The 15,345-nt window shown below is 38.4% G+C and overlaps 1 protein-coding gene across 2 annotated transcripts in view; it reads right to left on the bottom strand.

The window, feature by feature from the left end:
- Positions 1 to 1,585: 1,585 nt before the first annotated feature.
- Positions 1,586 to 15,345, bottom strand: part of LOC121507367 (insulin-like growth factor 1 receptor) — an 87,894-nt gene continuing 74,134 nt past the window's right edge. The window contains exons 18-22 of one of the 2 annotated variants that reach the window (XR_005991711.1): positions 10,673 to 10,835; positions 9,942 to 10,071; positions 8,814 to 8,948; positions 5,683 to 7,621; positions 1,586 to 2,698 (exon numbers count right to left, since the gene is read on the bottom strand). Coding sequence is in view for 1 of the 2 variants with exons in the window: in XM_041783668.1 (XP_041639602.1) it covers positions 7,126 to 7,621; positions 8,814 to 8,948; positions 9,942 to 10,071; positions 10,673 to 10,835 (924 nt within the window). In the remaining variant the exon portion in view is untranslated. Of the gene's footprint in view, positions 2,699 to 4,647; positions 7,622 to 8,813; positions 8,949 to 9,941; positions 10,072 to 10,672; positions 10,836 to 15,345 lie in introns of those variants that run through there. The other variant, XM_041783668.1, reaches the window with a different exon arrangement.

The raw sequence follows: 15,345 nt of genomic DNA, 5'->3' as shown, positions 1-15,345 counted from the left end.
TGGAGCTTGCTGCTGCCGCCTGCTGTTAGATAGTTAAACTGCATCCTATATTTATAATTCATGTGGTGGTGGATGGCAGGACAGTTATACAAATACTTAAGAATTAAAGGTAGCATTGAAGTTACTAAACTCATCTTATTGTTATCCTGACTAATCTAAATTTTGAAGGCAATTAAATTCATTTATTAGCAACAATTGCTGTATTAAAATATTAACTACAGTACATGCTGATGGTTCATTTAACTTGTGTTATCAAAAAATTGACAGTCAGCACAATGTAAAATACTAGCGATACATGTGTATTTTCAAAACATGAAGCAAAAACACTGAAGCCTCTTCAGTAATTATTACCTAAGTCCACAATTACAAATTGGTCTTCAAATTTGCAGATCTATGTGCACATTTGTAGATCTTTGTACCAATTTGCAAATCTTCTTACATATTTGCAAACATATGTACATATCTGTGTACACATTTGTGGATCTACTTGTGCAGTTGCAAATACTTTTGTAACAATAATAGCTCCATACCTCTGCCAACAGCCTGTAGCGCACAAACGAGCCAATATCCCGCCAGATTAATTTCAATTTCATAAAAGCTGTATATCACCAACATCCAGAAATGTCACTTACTTACTAAACCTTATTTGGGCTCAAGGTCATTTGAGATGGACTGACCAAAGAAAAAAAAAGGGTGCTGTGGTTTGACACAAAGATATTTCAATTATTTTTTGAAATGACTGTCAAGTTTTCTGAGCTTAAGAGGAAAGAGGATCTTGATTGCAGTCAATGCAAAGATCAAAACCAACTATCTGTGATGGTGTGGGGGTGTATTTGTGCCCATAGATTTGGTTGCTTGTGAAGGCACCATCAATACTGATAGGTACATGCAGGTTTTGAAACAACATATGCTTCTAACCAGATATCTTTTTCAGGGACAGCCATGTAAAATTTTAAAATCCCTTCTCCTCCCCGCTGTCGGGCTGTTGTTTCAGTGTGACTGTCGCAACCCTCCTCCACCCCAGCCACCTCCATTGCATCTCATTGGTGTCCAGGTCTAGTTCCTTTGTGCATCCCTCTACACCACCTTAAACTTATCTCATCAGTGTCAAGTCAAGCTCCCCTCCTCATCTTATCCTACATCCTTCCATCCCCTAGACTCCATAGGGAGGTATCCTATCCTACTGTCAGACTCACTACTCCTTCAGTTCATAAAGAAATCACAATGGAGTCTTTCCACCAAAGACATTTTCCATTTTCAAACATTTCCGAACTTGTAATATAAATCATTGTTATATTTGTAGTAAGTCTCTCCTGATTGAATTTCAGTGAGTGTGGGTGCTAGACTTGCCTGCATGCAGTCAGGACCTGCCTCACATTAAAATGAATGGTGCATTATCAACTGCAAAATATCACAATGGACAGCATGCACTGTTGAGCAACTTAAGATGCACATCATAAAAGAACGGTAAGGAATTCCTCTTATTTAATCTAACAGTGTGTTCAGTCCTTAGATGCTTAGTGTTGTTAGAAGAATGGGTGATGTTCTGATCATATCACACATGCTCATCAAAGAGAAGCAGACAAACAGTTTGCATACATTTTTATTCATCTTAAATCTCGTGTAGAAAAAAGAATCAGAGAAACAGACATTCCTCTTTCCTTCAGCCAATAATTTTTCCCAGTACTCAGAATATATTGATAATCAGGAAAAAATCTTACAACAGCATGTACAAAAGAAAGCAAAATGAAACCTCAGTCTAACAGATCATTTTAATAGAAACTCAAAGAGTTGGAAGGCTATGAATAATTTACACACATCAAAAAGTCTGTAACAAATTTGCCAACGATGTAACAAAAAAGGGAAGGGAGGATAAAAATAAACAAAAACAGAGATTTGTTCGATTTCATGTCCATTCTGTGAGGTGTTCCAGTGGTAAAAGTGAGGCAAAAATCAGACCACAAACACTGAAATAGCCATCCTGATGAGTTCACTGTGGTGAGGAGAGATGCTGCCTGATTAACCTGCACTGACGAGGGAGGAAGAAAACCATGTAATGACCACTCTGGCAAAAGAAAAAATATTCATAAGTCCAGTTTGGCAGTAAAAGACCTGGAAAGTATTCTGGCATTCTCACTGCAATTTAGACAGCGTGAAGGAGTTTATCTGCTTTTTGATGACAAAACACAGGAAATTACCAAATATCGGTTGCTTAGACTTGAATTGTTGTTTCTATCAAATCACTGATGTCTGATTTTTACTGGTGGCATATCAAAGTTTGAAATTCTGGTTTTGCGACAGCCCTAGCATTAGTAGTCTGGAAACATTATCATAAATGTAGTTAAAGTCGCAAACTAACAGCTCTTAATTTCCAAAATTACTTCATGAAAAACAGGCAGAAGCAGAACTATGTGGATTAACTGTAGCTATAATGAACAAGAGGTACAACTGAGTCAAATTTCATGCCAAAACAGGACCGTTCTGAAGGACATTTAGAGGAGTTATAATTCATTGATTATCTGCAGAATAAAGGGAAATGTATTGACCAGCAATGATGTGGACTCCCCTAACAGTCGCCGTGTTTCTTGCCTCCTCCTCTCCTCCAGGATGGTTCAGTCTGTGGTTTGAGTTTGACCGTATTAACAGCACTCAGTGAGATCATCTTTACAGCCGGACAACAGAGATGAGAAGTGTTTTTCTGTACATGTAAATAAATCAAAAAATACAAAAGAACAGTGAGGTAGATGGATGGTTGAAGGGAAAACAAAACCTTCCCCCAAAATAGCAAAAAAACATCAAAGTAGCAGAGAGGGAATATAATACGTGAGGGGGATTTGTACAGTGATTTACACTTCACAAAATTAAAAAACAACATAAATAATAAAGAGATATCTGCTCTGGGGTTTCTAAGTTTTCTGAGGTGAATGAGCCTTTAATTTCCATTCCACATGGTCCTCTCTGATCGTACCTGTCTTCATATTTATGTAGTTTCAGTAAACCTTGATGACGTTTAATGCTCAGATTTTCAGCACAGGGATCTCCAGTTATCAGCTGTCTCTTTGAATGAGCTTCATCAGCGTTTGTTTCTCTTCTGAATCATCATCTTTCCATATAGTTCTGAAATTACATGTTTCCTGAAGCAATGAACAAATTCCTCAATGCTGTAAGATAATTCCACTTATTCTTCACCAAATAACACTTCAGCTATAATCTAAAAGTTAATATGATGGAGAAAGATAAATAATGAAATGACTTCAGCAGCGTACAGAGAAAAAAAATCACCCTTGATTCAAGAGAGAAGTTGATTAGCAGGAAGTGAAATTATCACACAGCAAAGTGTTTGCACTCGTCTTCAGTAAATCTGGAGGAAAATTAAGGTTGCTGCTACATTTAAGAAACTCTGTTGTATCTACTTTGTAGTGTAAACTAAGGGTTAAATACAGCACAGTTAAGGAGCCTGAAACTGGCAAAATGTGATGGAAAGATCATCAGAGGAGGAAGACGATTAATTCATCACCATCAATGCTGTTAGAAAAAATGGGATTAACTTGATATCAGCTTTAAACAAATCCTCCCTATTTTTCATGTACTTCTTGTTTTTTAATATAGATTTATGGGAATGTATGCCTTTACTGACAGTGGTGGACGGAGAGCCAGGGAGAGAACTGCAGGAAAGGAGCTGCAGGCTGGACCTGAACCCAGGCCACCTACACTCGTGGGGCGCAACCCAACCACAAGGCTATCTGCACTATCTGTACTTCTTTACCAACATATTTCCCATTATACCGTGGACTTTTTTTTGTCAATCATAACATTTTATTTAATATCACTGCCTATGTCCTTATGTACAAACTTATCTACAAGTCAAACAGGCTAATTTTAACGCTTTCACACATTAAACTCATCCAAGGGATGGAGAAATGTTACGAGAGGAGGATGTTTGTGGTTCTAAAACTTGTTAATAAACTTAGTATAACAGATATTTTCCAGTCAAATTCAGGAGTTTAAGCTTTCAGGATTTTTTAAAATTTTATGTCCCTATCAGCGACAGAGGTTGAGTAATAAAGATTTTAGTAAATACTGAAATGCTGTGCCGTTTTAAAGAAACCCCCAATTTTGGATGTTGTTTTAAAATATTACTTCAATAGAACTGAATATGGCTGTTGCTTATAGGATGTCCAGCAAATCAGTCACTTTGAAGGCATCAGTGGTAATTTTGGCAGCTATATTTAATTTAGTCTTAGTTTAAGTCTTAAATGAAATGCATTTTAGTAAAAGTAACATTTTAGTAATTTCTACCCTTTTTGGTTTTAGTCTACTTTTAGTTGACAAAAAACTCCAAAAACTTAGTCAAGTTTTAGTCCATAAAAAAGTCCTCACATTTTAGTCTTTACTTTTAGTTCAAGGTTTTATTTTCTTGCCTAAATCTGGTACTAAATCATGGTAGAGTGTTCTCTGGACTCTGCCAAACCTGGGGCCCCTGCTTTCTAGGCAGAATAGGTACAGCTGCGTTGTTTTTTGACAGATTTACCCGCAGTGGAGAAATATCACAAATTTTGAATGTCTGGCAAAAACTTCATTACATTTTAGTCTAGTTTTAGTCGTCTTGATGAAAACTAAACTTAGTTTTTGTCAGTTTGAGTCATAACAGATCTATTTTTGTTAGTCTTAGTTTAGTTTTTGACATGGGAAAAAGGCTGTCGACGAACACTTTTAGTCACAGTTTTAGTTGACAAAATTAACACTGAAGGATGTTGGGGAGACTGTGAAAGCAGAGCCAGAATAAGACAACTAACAACGGAGCCAAAGGAGCACAGAACAACAGCAACTGGTAAAAAATAACGCAGATTCAGATTATCAGCCCAGTGCCAAAAAATTGGCCTGATTGTCGGTTGACGACTAATACATAATAGCTCCTGAGACTAATGGCGAGCTAATGGAGTATCAACAGAACCCTGAAATATATTTTCATGGAGTCTGTAGAAAATACAACCTTCACATTATCAGTCTTTTGACTACAGATTGGAGTTTTTACCCTGTTTTGTCTTCACCACTATCAGTGCATGTTAGTTTTCAGTCATATTTTGACTCGCCTGATGATCTTTCCCCCTTTTTTTTGTCAATATTTGAGCTCCTTTAAATGGAAGTCTTCAGCAGACATGCATACATTTGATTTTACTCTATTTTCCTGTGTTAACAAGTCAACTTTTTCAGCTGTTTTCTCTCTGTTATATTAGGACAAAAAGCTGGTTTTCCTGTGACAATGAGCAAATTGCTAAAGTTCTTGAAAGAAAGGCTGAAATCAAATCTTTATGACAGGAAAACCAGCACTGATATCTTCAGATAAAAAGATAAATAAGTCTGAATATTGAGGAAACAACCAAAATGCACACATTATCACGGAAAATCAGAGTGAAATAACACGTCTTCCTTGGACTTGTATACCATTAGTAAGTGGACCAGAGAACCCTCTTCATGTTGCAGATTGTTTTAAGAGAAGCAGCTCCGGCCTGATCTGATCAAGGGGTGCTTCTCGATCAAAGAATATTAAATAACAGATCCAGAGGCTAACACACACATAAACAGACAACAGGCTGGATGTTTCTGGATATGACAGCACGAAAAAAAAGGAAAAGAAAAAACAAAAGGAAAGAAGAAAAGGGTTTAACTCTTCTCTTTGACCTGAGATTTTGTTGGGCCTCAGCTGTGATGCCTCAAACCTCTGAGCGTAAATGCCAGAGGAGAGAGGTCGAAGCGTCCCGAGAAACACGAGAGCATCGATACTCGTCGTTCGTACCATCTCTGTCCTCTATTCAGACGTGAGGGGAAGTTACCAAACTGTCGTACCTTTACGGGAACACAGAAATGAAACCAGCTCAGAGACACAGTAACAAGCATTAAAAAAATGGACCGTAGTGGAAACGTTTGTAGATCTGACCTGAAGGGTTTTTTTTTCTCTTTTTATATATAGATATTAACTATATTACAACCACAAGAGAAATAAGGAATAGCAGCTTCTTTCTGTACATGATGAATGTCTCCAACTGTATAAAAGTTAGAAAAGTGACACAAACAACTGGTGCGTACATAAATGCTCTGCCCACGTCGAGATGTCGTAAATGTGGAGACTAATGTCTAGTCTAAAAAAATACCTGTCTGTTTACAACAATGAGGACGCTTCCCATTAGAGAAGATAGTGTTCATATATGTTTCCTGTATTTGCTCTACTCTCTGCAGTCCTTTCTTTAAGGATTTTTTTGCTTCTTTATAGACTGGATTTGGCGTTTTAAACCTTAACAGAACAGCACTTTGTGAGAGGATAAGACTTCTGATGTAACCAAGGTCCATGACGTTAATTTATAAAGAACAAGAGCTGTAGATATCAAAAGCAAAAAGAGGAGTAATGTGTCGAACTTTAGAGGGATGTTAAACTCCCTTTGATCGCACATTTTTCAAACGGCGTGGGAACACATCAAAAGGCGTCTTTTTTTAAATCTTGGAGAATCACAGGGCGAGACTGCAGAAGAGAGATCTTTACAAAAAAGTACAATTTTGGCAACAAATTTGGCAGATTTGACTAGTTTCTCTTTCAGCTGAGCAACACTACTCAACGATCGACGGAGACTCTGACCTCTCTGAAGTGCTTTTGCGTTAGATATGCTCAACAATTTCAATTTAATGCCCGCCCCTAGTGACCAAAATGCCGTTCACTTATAAAGGCCTACATATTTTGTTTTCCCATTTGGAAATACATGTAAAAAAAGTAACAAACAACAATTTATAAAATAAGTTCAGCCATAAAGAGGGAGACAGATCTTCCCTAAATTCAACTTTTTCCTTTCCTTTGTTGTTTTCTGGTCTTGTCATTCAGCAGCGAGGGCAGTGTCATGTCTGACAGCCGGCTGGTGGAAACCAAAACTAGAACCATGTGAGAGAAGTGTGTGGAGGTACAGCAGAACACGGACTCAGTGACAGTCTTGCACCTTCCTGTGAGTCTTTTCTCCTCACTCAGTGGACACACCCAGCTGGTGGACACAGTTTTGCTGTATGTGAATTAAAAAATAAAAAAGAAGACCCCACCCTCTGAGGCGGGGCAGGTGCAGTCAGGTGGGTGCGTCTGTCCAATCAGCAGGCGGAGGACTGTGGTAGAGGCATGGTGCGTTCATTTTTGCGTCCTCCATTCATGTGTGCGTAAGGCGGTAGCTCGTCCAGAGACGGCCGCACAGACGCCGCAGCAAGGCCCGTCCCCGAGAGCCCATTGGCTGCCTGCTGGCTGGAAGGCTGCTTGTCCATGGCAGCGGCCGACGTGCAGGGAGAGGAGGGGGAGCTGGGTGCTAGCGAGGGGGCGGGTGGAGCGTCTGAGCTGGGTGAGGGTGGGGTCTGTTGAGGGACTGATGTTTGCTGCGTCTGAGAAGAAGAGGGGTCAAGAGGAACATCATCCATGTCGTCCATCTTGTCCAGGTGGAGCTGCGGAGCATCGAGTGGCTTGTTGTCAGCACTGTAGAAGAAGCTAACCTCTCTGAAGGAAGGCTCCAGCTCGTCCTTTACGCTGCTGATGATCTCTACGAAAGACGGGCGCATCTTCGGATTGTACTGCCAGCACATTCGCATGAGCTCGAACCTACACACAAAGAGACACAAAAACCCACACAAGTTAGTGTGGACAGGTAGTGTCAGTGTCAGGAAGCTAGCTGTCCAGCATGTTGTTCTTTACATGAGACGAATGAATCGGTACTGTAGAAAGGCGAGCCGTGAGCAAGAGACTACGACGTGTTGCTATGGCTACACAGACGCCAAATGAGGTACTGACATGTATTTGAGTGTATTAAATCATATATTTAAATCCATAAATCATAACGCTTTATGCCACTTTATGCCTTTGGTTCACAAGTTGGTCCTCTGTGCTTTCACACCTCAAACAAACTGCACCAGGGAGCGAACCACGTTCACTCTAAACGAACTGGACTATCCGGGAAAAGAGACCAGAGTTGGTTTAAAGCGGACCAAACAGCTCTGGTGTGAATGCACCTTTAAACACTGTTTTTAAAGCTGTAAAAATTAAGTTATGAATATTACAGTTGTAATTATCTTGAAAGTCTGATTTTTGACTGAGGCTGACTGTGACACAGAAGCAAAAATGTCAAATAAACCAACAACTGAGGCAGAGTTAAGCTGAAATTTTTATGGTAGTGGTTGCAGCAATTTATCCCTAAAAGACTGCCATGTTTTTTTATTTGACAAGCTAGCTGACGATCTGCACCTGCCTTTTACCCTGAGGACAGATGTATTAGAGGTGGAGGTAGTCTAGGGGAGAGAGAGAGTTCAGCTGTTAAGCCTCTTCTTACATTTTTGAGATATGAAGTGGCAGTATCTTCTATGAAACTTCTTAAATCATGAGTTGTGTGTTTTCAGTGATGAAACAACCGCTGATGAAGATTGTCAAAGGAGCAAACAGAAAGAGAGCAGGTTGGGGGCACCCTTCTGAGAGTGTAAAGAGAGGAGAAGGTGCATGTGTGTTCAAACATGAGTAATCAATAGATAAAGTGTTAAAACCTGGGTTTGCACCTCAGAAATTCTGTCTTTTCTAACAATTAGTCTCGAAAAAGGTGTGTGCTTCACAATGAAGGTTGTACTAGACTGTTGCTAATGTAAAAATTTCTTTACTTTTGTATTTGCTTTTATATTGTAGAAGAAAAATGACTGCAATGTAAGACTTTCTTACAATTGTGCAGACCTATATGCTAGACAAGACTTTGTTTTGTCGTTAAAAACGTTAATATGAGTGTGTGTGGATGTCTGTGATGGACTCTTACAGCATGTCAGGACAGTTCTGTGGTTTCTCCAGCAGGCCTCCCTCCATGACGAAGCGGAGCACCTGCTCGTTGGACAGACCCTGGTACGGCTGCTCTGCTAGAGTGGCGATCTCCCACAACACAACTCCAAATGACCTACACAGAGGGACAGATGTAAGCGGTTATATCATCACCATCATCATTTCCTACACTGTGCATACAGACAGGAAGAAGCCAGTGTGGCTTTTGTAAACATTATCATTACTTTGACACTTTTTTGATACCATTTCTTGAAATGATACAGTATCTATTATTTTTACATTATAGTACCAGAAGGTATCAAAGTAAAAAAAAAAAAAAAAAAAAAGTCAAAAGAGTCATATTTTCAATCCAAAACTGCCACAATAGAGAGAGAGAGAGAGACAGAGAGAGAGAGAGAAAGAGAGAGAGAGAGAGAGAGAGAGAGAGAGAGAGAGAGAGAGAGAGAGAGAGAGCACAGTGCACAGCGTTGGGTAAATGACGCTGGGATCAAGTAGTACTAGTGACAAACAAAACACTGATACAGGGGCATAATATGTCATTTCCTGTGCAGTGCAGTTTTACAAAGCCCCCTAAGCTTCTCATAAAGATGCATAAGTAACAGTGTCTGTTGTTGAGAGTAAGCAGAAAAGAATGACTGTGACATCTCCCTGAAACCTTTCCTTCACATCCTAACCTGCAGACATTTGCTAGCTTCACTACCCTAAACAATAAAGCACATATAAAGTTCTAAAATAGTAAAAAATACGATATTCTAGACATAAAGAAGAATGATTCCCGCAGATGTTTTTTTTTAGAACTATCATTCATAATTCAGAGAAAATAACTTAGTTTATGTTTATGTGCATTTTATGTGTTTCAGAATGATTTTGCTTATTTTGTACCTTTCATAACCAGTAAAAATATGTCTAATTTTGGCAAGGGACCCTTTGTAACGTGCAGGTTGGACAAGAAATATAACTAACCAGTTTTGGGTTTCTCTGTGTTTTTTTATTGCTGTGGTATCATAAAAAGTAAAGATATCATTTGACATTTATGGAAATATATTAAAATTGAAGCTTATGATGCTGTTAAAACAAGTATTTGCATATTTTTTGTTTGCGTGCTTACCAGACATCAGAGTTAGTTGTGAATACTCCATCCTTTAGAGACTCCGGGGACATCCAGCGCACAGGGAGCAAACCTTTACCACCTTTGCGGTAGTAATCTGTCTCATAGATGTCTCTGGTCATGCCGAAATCTAGACATAAACAGACACAAAAACATAATTACACAATGGGAGGAAGTGAAGAAAACTAAAAGGCAGAAAAAATATAGCACGTAAAGAATTACAGCTCTATTTCACAAAGCTAAAATAAAAAAGCTGTGTAATGGTATTGCTTCCTATTGTTGTACTTGCTGTGGGACTGTGTGAGCATGCTCCTCAAGAGGGCGCTCTTTGTTTTTGTTGTAAAGCCTGACATATTACTACAGCCACCACAAGGCCTTAGAGATTACTCTACTCTGCTGTTACAGACCTCTAAAATGTTTTGAAACCACAAATTTCTTCATCCTTTCACACAAAACAAGGAAACACATTTGAAAGCTGCAAGATCTTATTATCTGCTGTTATTCCTATTCTCTGATTTCACTCCATAAGAAACTGGAGACAACATGTTTACTCTCCTCTTATTTACACTGAGAAGCAGCCAACTGTGGAAGAAAACATGTTGACAGAGTTACAGGGTTCACTTTACTAGGAGGAAGGTTACCATTATAATTTGGTTGTTGAGGAGAAATTTCCACTAAATTTGCATTCTCCCAACCCCCAACACTGCCAACTTCTGGCCTCAGTCGTTTACCTCCGATCTTAACAGTGAAGTCCTCAGCCACCATGCAGTTCCTGGCTGCCAGGTCTCTGTGGACGAACTTGTTGGCGTTTAGGTAAGCCATGCCGTCAGCGATCTGCCCGGCCATCTGAAGCATCTTCTTCAGAGGAGGGAGAGACAGGCTCGACCACTGCTGCTGGAGACGTGCACAGAAAGACAGAGTAAGACTTCAGAAGAACAAAAACAAGATTCTTAGACCTACTGCATGTTAAAAAAAACTTTCACAAGGCAAGTAAAGTTTACTTTAACCTTTGAATCCTTCCATGTTCCTGCTGATTCATACTTCTGTACCAATGACATATCATTAAAGTAGAGATGTAATGATATTATAATATATCTCCATTACAACGACCAATAAAATCTTCAGGATTCTTACAGTATTGTTACAATTTAGTGAAAATGTTCAAAAAGTACTGAAAAATTATTTGAAATAATTTCATCAAGTTTCATGTATAAAAGCTACATAAATAACAGAGCACTAAGCACTTTTACATTAAAATAGTAATATGTTAAAAGTAAAGATTATACCTCATCAAATATGTTTTAATAACGATACTAAATATATATATATTAAAATACTAAAAAAGGTAAAATATTTTGATACTTTGTTTTTCTAATACAACATGATTTTACAGACACAATACAAGTTATTTTTACCTTTGATAGGACAGAAAAGTACCAATGTTGCCAAAGAAAGACAGATATACTGATCATATTTTCAATCTAAGGCTCCTTATTGATCCAAGTCCTTATCAATACTGCTATCGATACTTCTCTGATCTTTGGTGGAAATTAAAAAAAACAACACATTTTGAACTATGGTGGTATAAGCTGGTGAGGAATTGTATTTACATTCACCTAAAAGTGAAGCGTAATCATTTTACTGAGCCGACCTTGGACATATCATAATAAAACCATCCATCGTCTCGTCAAGTGAACTAATAAACTTCTATTCTGCCAATTTCAATGTTGGAGTATTATTTATAACTAACATGACCTGCTGTATAGTTTGGGAGTGCTTTCATGGCCGTTCTGAGCAGATGAGGAAAGGCTGAAGCCAGTGTGTTCATTCTATTCCCACAGTCAGAGTTTTTTTTTCTTTCCCCTCAAGCCGTGGGTGATTTTTATCACAGTTATCACTGAAACAGGTAACTGTTTTATCTTTACATCAAAGGAATGACTGATTGAAGATATTTGTTCTTCAAAGGGAAACTAAAAAAATCTCAGCCAGACACAAACTTTGATATCAGCAGTACTAAGCCACATACCGTAAAATCTGGAATATATGTTGCCCCACTATATAGCCCAAGTTTCTTCTTTTTGATTCTTTCAAAGGGAAAAATGGTCTGAACTATTTTCCTGTGAAACCATTTCCATCTCATTCAGCACAGTCCACAATGCTCATTTTTCATGTGGGTGTGCTGCTCTTTTAGCACCATCATTTTTTCACTGTCTGTAGTTTGTGCATCTTCTAGATATAGTACTGCCATTGTACTCAGTCTGCCATGATTGTTGTGAGACAGACTTAAAGTCCATGAGCCAGGCTGACCACTTGGACTTACCACTTACTGTTACCAATGGACTCTTTTCAATCAAACCTGCACAGCAAAAGGAATATTTTCTGAATAGTAAGCCCCCCCAATGGACTCTTTTAAATCAAACCTGCACAGCAAAAGGAATATTTTCTGAATAGTAAGCCCCCCTGCTTTCTTTAAATGCAGAATTATGACCTAATGTGGGAGAAAAGATGGTAAAAAGTGTTGCTTATCTGCTGGCTATTTGTGACAGGGCCTGAGCACTGACCACTACGAGAGCCCTATTGTATCTGTAGGAGTTATTTCACTTATGATTTTTCATGTATTTTCTTCATTATCAGTGACAGATAGCCTTTAAGCACTCTCTACTGCATTTCTTTAACCTGTGCATTCTGAATGATTTTATCATGTGGTATTTAATTCTTTTACTTTAATTACTGCAAAGGTTAATTTCTTAGTATTCAATGGTAAAAATCCATATGAGTGCTCAGACTTGTACGAAATTATCTGTGTACTTTCTGTGATGATGGGCTGTCTGAATATTTGCTGCAGTAACAAAGCAATTTCCTGAAAATAATCGATGATGAGAAGTTTCAGTGTTAACATTAATGGTTGCACTTCAATTGGTGCACTTATGGGAGGACGTCTCTCTCATACTCTCTCTCATGGATATGGTTTATATGAGGATTGAAACAAGAAGAAAGTTGTCAAAAATACTTGGGTGCAGCACATTTATCTGGGTGGCCCACTCAAGTATCACATGTGTTAAAAACACTGATATAATACTATCTTATAGAATTACAGAAGTTTATATTCACATAATTTATACATTTTCTGCAGTTTATAATCAATCTGACATATATTCTATGGCAGACAATTTCTTATATTTCTAATATTTATTGACATTCCAGTGTTTCCCATACATTCATTTATTTGTGGCAGACTGCCACAAATAGATTTTGGCACTCCATGTTCGCTCTCACTCTGTGAATGTAGTGTGTCGTTACAACTCCGGTACAGTAGGTGGCAGTATGCATCGCCTCCGCCAATAAAACCAAAGAAGAAGACATTAGTGATGGGAAGTTCGGCTCTTTTCAGAGAGCCGGCTATTTTGGCCTGGCTCCCAAAGAAGAGCGGGCTCTTTCAACTCCCGAACGGCTCTTTATTTAGGATATTTTGTAGCCCTATATTTTACCTTAATTTCACAAAAAATAATGGTTAGTGTGTTGAAAACCCTTTTGCATTCGGTGTTTTTATGAGAATCCTTATAATTGCCTACTTTTGTGCATTTATTCTGTTACAACACCATTCTTAGGTTTAGCATTTAAATTCCACTGTCTAGGGTTAGAATCAATGCAGAGCGGATGTAGACACGTGTTTGCACATGAAAAGTACAAATCGGGTTTCCGGGACGGATCGGGTAGTGACACCCCCCTCTCTGTTTTCACATAATGGTATAATCCTTTATCCTCACATGTGATTTGCCACATGGCCACCATGCTGGCCAATCAAAACAAAGTTCTGACCAGAGCTGGGGCTAAGCACTATGAGAGCTAAGCAGCGAAAAGAAAAAAAACTGGGAGCCGGCTCTCACTCTATGCGAGCAGGCTCTTCTGATTCACTACAAAGCATCGGCTCTCAGAGCCGCAGCTTTTGCTCATGACCCATCACTAGAAGACATGCTTCTCAACGCATTTGGTCCACCAGAGAAGAAGACGTAGCAGCACAAGAGCGACGAGACGAAGGTAAGTAACGTTATCATACAGACCTCTAGGTACAAATACGTGGGCAAACAAGTCAAGCAGGCAGAACAGCTCGAACTTACCATGTTATATTAACCTGTCTCTATATCAACGTAGCTGGAAGCTCAACATGTGCAAAGACATTCATGTAGTGTTAGCCAACAGGCTAACCACTTAAGGCATGTTGAGTTGCTGCCGCCGGTTGGGCGGCGCTGTGCATAGAGTGGTTCTCCTTGCTAGTTATTAACTCTGATGTGGATGTTCACTCATTCACACAGATGAGTATTAAAAAATATTTAAATATTTTATCTTTAAGAAATATTAATACTTTTCAACTATGAATAGGGTAAGAGCATCACTTTGAGGAGCAAGACAATCTTTCACATTTTTTTATTAGTGCAGTTTTGACAAGTTATTATCTTTTCAATTAATCCTTAGGTGAAAACAGACCTCGGCAATCGCCTGCAAGGAGAACACCTGGCCGCCTGCTTGAAAATATCCATAAATGGACCTGATCCTGAGGACTTCCCATATGAAAAGGCTTTGGAATATTTTTTTTGGAAGCCCCATACAATAAAATGCCCCGAGAAAGGGTGCAAACTCTGCAGGAAAAAAATCTGACAAAACTGTTACTCCCTTGGATTTGAGTTACCTACTTTATTTATTCAACCTAATTTCTTATTTATTTTTATTTATGTCTTTAAGTTAGCTATTGTATTTTTTATTTAAATGTATTCATTTTAAGTTAAGTTTATTTGGTGTTTGTTTACATTTTACATTAAATGAAAGTTTTATATTCAAATCCAAATCCAATTCCTTGTTTTTTTTGTTTTTGTTTTTGCACACAGCACCCCCCCCAGCAACCCACCACCACAAATAGATTCCGGTCCTGTGGGAAACACTGCATTCTGTTGACTCAGTTTCACCACAGTCACACATTTAATTTTACCAAGTCATCATGACAAAGTCTAAAATCTGCTGATTTCAACACAGATTTGAACATTGTATGAATATTTTGAACCAATAGGACTTACTGCAAAGTTTGAAAGTGCAATTTTTTCATTTTTAAAGCCAATTTGAGTAAATGAGGAGGGTAACTGTTCAGCAGCAGCTGAAGTTAGCGTCACGCATATTGGTTCAGTTTGATTCACACTGCTTATGGACTTGGAGTTTATGTTCCCCTTCCCATACACGTGGGTAATCAGATTTGAAGCACATTATTTTCAGCATTTGACATGGCTGCAACTTATTTTAAACAACTGTACTGGAAAAGTATTGTAGGAATATGTGTACCTTAAAAGCCTGATGGATGAAAAGTTTTGTTAGTCTACTAAATCTATTTACTGTGAAATATTTAATTTTTTTATCA

This window comes from Cheilinus undulatus, linkage group 1, assembly GCF_018320785.1.
Source record: "Cheilinus undulatus linkage group 1, ASM1832078v1, whole genome shotgun sequence".
NCBI classification, from domain to species: domain Eukaryota; kingdom Metazoa; phylum Chordata; class Actinopteri; order Labriformes; family Labridae; genus Cheilinus; species Cheilinus undulatus.
The sequence above is the reverse complement of the archived record's forward strand: the minus strand, read 5'-3'. Positions and strand labels throughout refer to the sequence as shown.